The sequence below is a fragment of the Salvelinus alpinus genome, chromosome 14, assembly GCF_045679555.1.
Source record: "Salvelinus alpinus chromosome 14, SLU_Salpinus.1, whole genome shotgun sequence".
Classification (NCBI taxonomy): domain Eukaryota; kingdom Metazoa; phylum Chordata; class Actinopteri; order Salmoniformes; family Salmonidae; genus Salvelinus; species Salvelinus alpinus.
In genome coordinates, this window is record NC_092099.1 from 7206937 (window position 1) to 7214160 (window position 7224).

At 42.7% G+C, this 7224-nt stretch overlaps 1 protein-coding gene across 1 annotated transcript; it reads right to left on the reverse strand.

The window, feature by feature from the left end:
* Positions 1–560: 560 nt before the first annotated feature.
* kctd12.1 (potassium channel tetramerisation domain containing 12.1) lies at positions 561–3867 on the reverse strand. The gene has a single exon (XM_071340255.1). It carries the CDS (start codon positions 3805–3807, stop codon positions 2932–2934), a length of 876 nt encoding a protein of 291 aa, XP_071196356.1. The 5' UTR covers positions 3808–3867; the 3' UTR covers positions 561–2931.
* Between the last annotated feature and the right edge of the window lie 3357 nt (positions 3868–7224).

Below are 7224 nucleotides of genomic sequence, written 5' to 3' on the forward strand. Positions count from 1 at the left end.
TATAGGGCTATGCTCTTATTACGGATCTCCACAAAATGTAAAAGTCATGTATGTGATGTACAACGTTTGAAAACGCTGCAATCGGATAGTAAAGAGATGTGATTTGGCAATGGTTGATGCTGTTCAATGTGAAACGTTCTTTTTCGTATGCGTATTCAGCAAAGGAACTCTTAAATGAATTGAAGGGAGTCTTCTATACAGAATGCATGTATAGACGAGAATCTTCTGATCATTCAAGAACATCTTTCGATGAAGAGATCATTTCTATGAAGTGACACACGAGTTCCCAACCTGACACACCACACATGGCAGTCTGCCGCAGAGCAGCGACCCTTGAGCGGTTTTGGGGTTAAGTACCTTGATCAAGGGCACAATGGCAGTACGTGTCACCTGGAATGCTGATGCTCACTCCCCACCAGATTTCTCTCGACAGCCCTGTATTAGAACCTGCAACCCTCTAGGGGCAATGGCCCCTCTCTCTAGAAATGGAAACCACTTATGGTTAGGAAAGATCCAGCACAGTGTCTTCAGTCAGTGATGAACTTAGCGTAGAGAATATGTTAGAATTGTAGAAGACTTTATTTCAGTATGTGAACAAGTTAACAAATATGCAACGCAACAAAACAAATGCATTTTTTTGGGCAATCAGACTACTGTGGAATGAAGTAGAAAATACATTATTTGGTAAAGCAAGCCTCTAATGAATGAATTACGCTGACTAAAATGCTGTAAAATAATACAATAATGTTCTGCCATGTCTATACGCTGTTGTATTAACTTTATGGATCACAAAGTGGAGTCTGATGGGGTTCATTTTAACATTGTCATGCAAATTGAGACAGGGAGGAATGCTTAGTCTCGCACAGATAAATAACCCAATTTCATTACAACACAATTATTACTACAGGAATTTGCATTTGTCAGCTCGGCAGAGATGTGGTCTTAGTAGGCTAATAAAGCGAGCTATTTCAGGTCAATATAGGCTCTGTAGAAGTTCTAGTACACAAAATAAAGTAGAAATACATGTATGTCTATTAATCTTGGACATTCAAAATCATCTCTTACCTAAATCAACTCTATTTATTTTTTAACAAGACTGGATTCAGAAAACAATACTGAAGGTTACTAGTCAGTGGCAGGGAACCACGGTGACCGGTCTATGAAATAACTGAAAGGTGGCATGTATACACTGAGTGTATTAAACATTATGAACACCTGTTTTTCCATGACATAGACTGACCAGGTGAATCCGGATGAAACCTATGGTCCCTTATTGGTGTCCCTAAATCCACTACTAAATCAGTGAAGGGGAGGAGACGGGTTAAAGAAGGATTTTTAAACATTGAGACAATTGAGACATGGATTGTGTATGTGTGCCATTCAGAGGGTGAATGGCCAAGACAAAAGATTCGAGTTCCTTTGAACGGGGGATGGTAGTAGGTGCCAGGTGCACCGGTTTGTGTCAAGACCTGCAACACTGCTGGGTGGAAAACGCTCAACAGTTTCCCATGTGAATCAAGTGCATGCGTATGTTTACATATTCCTATTGGTTGGTTGAATTTACATATCAATAAGGTGTTATGCCATTGGTCATGCTTGCAGATAGGAGATTGGGAACATAAATTCTTCCCAGTCTGATATTGGTATACAAGCAGTAGGTCACGTTCTGAAATACTCTATCCTATTTTCATATTTACAATGTGTATGAGTTCACTATGTACATTTACAGATAGATAGATAGATAGACTGAGTATACCAAACAATAGGAACACCTTCCTAATATTGAGTTGCACCCACCCTTTTGCCCTCAGAACAGACTCAATTCGTTGCGGCATGGACTCTACAAGGTGTTGAAAGCGTTCCACAGGGATGCTGGCCCATGTTGACTCCAATGCTTCCCACAGTCGTGTCAAGTTGGCTGGATGTACTTTGGGTTGTGGACCATCCTTGATACACACGAGAAACTGTTGAGCATGAAAAACCAGCAGCGTTGCAGTTCTTGACGCCTGGAACCTACTACCATACCCCGTCCAAAGGCACATACATCTTTTGTCTTGCCAATTCACACTCTGAAGGCACACATACACAATTCATGTCTCAATTGTCTGAAGGCTTAAAAATCATCCTTTAATCTGTCTTCTCCCCTTCATCTACACTGATTGAAGTGGATTTAACAAGTCACATCAATAAGGGATCATAGCTTTCACCTGGATTCACCTGGTCAGTCTATGTCATGGAAAGAGCAGGTATCCTTAATGTTTTGTATAATTAGTGTATATATATATGTGTGTGTGTGTGTTCCCTGTTAGATATTGAGGGCTTCCTGGGGTGTGCTTTTGTATGTTATTGCTGTAAGAGCAAGTTAGCTAGCATGCCCTAATTGTAATGGTCGCATTAGCTCCCTGCTAATTCACAGTTATTTCCATGCTAAAAGACAAATCACTAATCTACAGCCATCAACATATTGTTGTCCGGCACATCTAATGTGCTTCTTTGTGTCTATCTTCCGAAGAAACACCAATCTGGGATCGCTGGCTGGACAGTCCTTTCTAAACACAACTCAAGAGAATTATTAAGTATGACCCGTCTTCTTGTCTTCATGGGACATCTGTTACATGTGCGTGTGTGTAAGATATCATTAAATTAATTCATTCAATAGCCACCTCCACAAGGCAAATTAACATATGATAACATCCGGAATTCTAGGTTAGTGTGTATTGACCTATAGGCTGTGGGTATTTTCCATTAAATATGTAAAGAGATTTTAAATAATGACATGGAAGAATATATGCTGGAGACAATGTCAAAGATCAAATATGCAGGCCCTATTCTCTTTGTGGAAATTATGAGATGCCTATTTACACAAGTAAACACAAAACAGTAATTTTCTGTTGGCAGCGGGTGGGCTCAGGTGGTGACCATATTAACATTTTAGTCCCGACAGAACACATACTCGTTATAACTCGTCCAGATTTTATCCTCGTTTGGGTCATTGCTGGTGTAGGCGCATGTGCCCGTGGAGCTACAAGCCACCATGTGAAAGCCAACCTCGGTCAGCTTGTCAAACGCCTGCTCAAGGAAATTGAATTTCAGGTAGTAACGGGACGTATACCTCTCCGGTGGCCGGTCGGGGTCCCTGCTCTCATTCAAAGTGTCCCCGAACACCTCTTTGGCAAGGGAAGTTTTCCCGCACACCGTGATGCGCGCCACTCTCCTGAACTTCGCGTCGGTTTGGATATCTCTCCCTATATTGTACGATCCCCGGTATCCAATTGTGATGTAGCCCGACTTTCTGGACTCCAGAGACTGGGAGCGAGCGCTGCTCATTGCAGTCATCATGCGCAAAGTTTCCATGCCAACGCCGGAGGACCCGGTGCCGCACTGAAGCGCACCCTCCTCGGTGTCGCTCTGGCAAATCTCCTCGTTGATGGAGTTCTCTTTGCTCATCCTGGGGCTTAGGCGCTTGGACAGGTCCCGCAGCTGGAAAAACTCAGCCTCCCTCTGCAGCCGGCTTTTCTCGGGGAAAAAATCAGGCAGCACCAGGTTGAGGTCCCGCAGGTAGTCTAAAATATAACGGAACAAGAAACCGTCCCTGTCCAAGAAGTAGCGCCCTTTGCCGTCTCGCGCCAGGTCCTTTGGAGCCTTCTTGCTGAACATGGTCCAGAGGAGCGAGTCTGGGACGGCGACCAAAGTTATGTGCCGTGTCACATACACCTGTCCCCCGACATTCAGTTCAATTATCTCAGAGAATGGGGACCCAGACTCGGCTCGATTGGAGCTCCCCCGCTCTGTGTCCGTCATTGCCATCTTTACGCGCAGTTCTGTGTCACTGTCACCGACTGGAATCCCTATAATAATGAGACAGAAAGTCTAGCGGTTTGTTTATGTAATGCTGTGCTTGCGAAGGGAGGAGAGAGTAGACAGCTGATTTGAATGATGACTGTTAACTCTTTACCAACAACAGACCTACAGTAGGCCTAGTCTATGACTGCATTCTATGACAATGGTGAGACTAGGGGAGACAGGACCCACTGGGTACAGACGTCAGTTTAAAGTTTAGTTTTGATTTAAATTTGATTTAAACTAACATGAATTCAATGTAAAATCAAAAACAAATGTCACCATGTCATTGGATTTAGGTTAAAAGTTGGTGGGAAACAAGACGAAATACCCTTATGTTGATGACTTTTTGCAAATCCAATTAGTTTTACACGTTGATTCAACATCATCTTATTGGCCTCCCGGGTGGCGCAGTGGTCTAGGGCACTGCATCGCAGTGCTAGCTGCGCCACCAGAGTCTCTGGGTTCGCGCCCACAAGGAGGTCCGTGGGGCGACGCACAATTGGCATAGCGTCGTCCGGGTTAGGGAGGGTTTGGCCGGTAGGGATATCCTTGTCTCATTGCGCTCCAGCGACTCCTGTGGCGGGCCGGGCGCAGTGCGCGCTAACCGAGGGGGCCAGGTGCACGGTGTTTCCTCCGACACATTGGTGCGGCTGGCTTCCGGGTTGGAGGCGCGCTGTGTTAAGAAGCAGTGCGGCTTGGTTGGGTTGTGCTTCGGAGGAGGCATGGCTTTCGACCTTCGTCTCTCCCGAGCCCGTACGATGAGACAAGATAGTAATTACTAGCGATTGGATACCACGGAAATTGGGGAGAAAAGGGGATAAAAATAATAATAAAAAAATAATAAAAAAAACATAATCTTATTGATTTTTGGGGTTGAAATGACATGGAAACAAAGTTGATTCAACCAGTTTTTGCTCAGTGGGGATATCGTACTGCTATCGTTTTCTCTATTACATACATTTAAAGGGACATGATTTTTTTGCGGGTTATTGGCATTTCGGCTTTTAAAGGCAATGTTCCCACGTTTGCGGAGATCCCATTCACAGTATATATCATCTCAATCTAAAATGTATGTTAAAAGCATCAGTGCCGAGGCTATAACCCGCGATTGGCCTGAATCCCGGCCTAGGTCAGGTAACCATAGAAAATGTTTGGATCACAATATTGATTTTAATCCACCGTCTGACATATTTGTACCTGTGAAAAATAGCCTAATTGTTTATTAATTTGCCTATTTGTTATTCTGAACTGCAATATTTTACTGTAATAGACTACACTGTAATACTTTTCTGTAATTGCAACAGTAAAACACTTTAGAATGGTTGCATCACCGCCTGGTATGGCAACTGTTCGGCATCTGACCGTAAGGCGCTACAGAGGGTAGTACGTACGGTCCAGTGCATCACTGGGGCCAAGCTTCCTGCCATCCAGGACCTATATAATAGGCGGTGTCAGAGGAAAGACCAAAAAATTGTCAGAGGCTCCAGTCACCCAAGTCATAGACTGCTTTCTCTGCTACCGCATAGCAAGCAGTACCGGAGTGGCAAGTCTAGGACCAAAAGGCTCCTTAACAGCTTCTACCCCCAAGCCATAAGACTGCTGAACAATTAATCAAATGGCCACCGGACTATTTACATTGACACCCCCCCCCCCCTCCATTTGTTTTGTGCACTGCTGCTACTCGCTGTTTAATATCTATGCATAGTCACTTCACACATACCTACATGTACAAATTACCTCGACTAACCTGTACCCCTGCACACTGACTCGGTACCGGTACCCCCTGTATATAACCTCGTTATTGTTATTCTATTGTGTTACTTTTTATAATTTTTTACTTTAGTTCATTTGGTAAATATTTTCTTAACTATTTCTTGAACTGCACTGTTGGTTAAGGGTTTGTAAGTAAGATTTCACGGTAAGGTATACACTTGTATTGTATTCGCACGTGACAAATAAAGTTTGATTTGATTTTGATTTGAAAAATACCATAAATGTGTTTTACTGCATGAATGCTGTAGATTGCACTGCACTGTGGGTAAAATGCTGAAAAATACTGTTATTAACTGTAATTGAAGGCATCCTGTAAAAATGACTAACATACAATACTGTATTTCTTATGCCCACTGTAGATTCTGTATATTCATATTATCAGATTTAGACAGCAACCTCATGCTGTCTGGTGAGACATATGAAGCTCAGACTATTTTAGTAAATATCTTCTTGAAGTGGCAGTGAAGAGGAATAATATTTTCAGGTAGGTACCTTGACTTGTTTATTAGTATCTTTATTGTTAGCAAACATTGATAGTTTATCATGCCTCAGAAAGAGACACACATCATAATAATGTGAGATCTCACATCTTTCAACATGTTTTTTACAAAAGTATAGATTTGGAGTTAGATAACTTGGATTTTTCAGCAGGTACATACAGTTGAAGTCGGAAGTTTACATACACATTAAAACTCGTTTTTCAACCACTCCACACATTTCTTGTTAACAAACTATAGTTTTGGTAAGTCGGTTAGGACATCTACTTTGTGCATGACACAAGTAATTTTTCCAACAATTGTTTGCAGACAGATTATTTCACTTAGTTTACATACACTAAGTTGACTGTGCCTTTAAACAGCTTGGAAAATTCCGAAAAGGATGTCATGGCTTTAGAAGATTCTGATAGGCTAATTGACATAATTTTAGTCCATTGGAGGTGTACCTGTGGATGTATTTCAAGGCCTACCTTCAAACTCAATGCCTCTTAGCTTGACATCATGGGAAAAGCAAAAGAAATCAGCCAAGACCTAAGAATAGAAATTGTAGACCTCCACAAGTCTGGTTCATCCTTGGGAGCAATTTCCAAACGCCTGAAGATACCACGTTCATCTGTACAAACAATAGTACGCAAGTATAAACACCATGGGACCACGCAGCCGTCATACCGCTCAGGAAGGAGATGTGTTCTGTCTCCTAGTGATGAACGTAATTTGGTGCGAAAAGTGCAAATCAATCCCAGAACAACAGCAAAGGACCTTGTGAAGATTCTAGAGGAAACAGGTACAAAAGTATTTATATCCACAGTAAAACGAGTCCTATATCGACATAACCTGAAAGGCCGCTCAGCAAGGAAGAAGCCACTGCTCCAAAACCGCCATAAAAAAGCCAGACTACGGTTTGCAACTGCACATGGGGACATATCCGCTGGTCTTTTGAAACAAAAATAGAACTGTTTGGCCATAATGACCATCGTTATGTTTGGAGGAAAAAGGGGGAGGCTTGCAAGCCGAAGAACACCAACCCAACAGTGAAGCACGTGGGTGGCAGCATCATGTTGTGGGGGAGCTTTGCTGCAGGAGGGACTGGTGCACTTCACAAAATAGATGG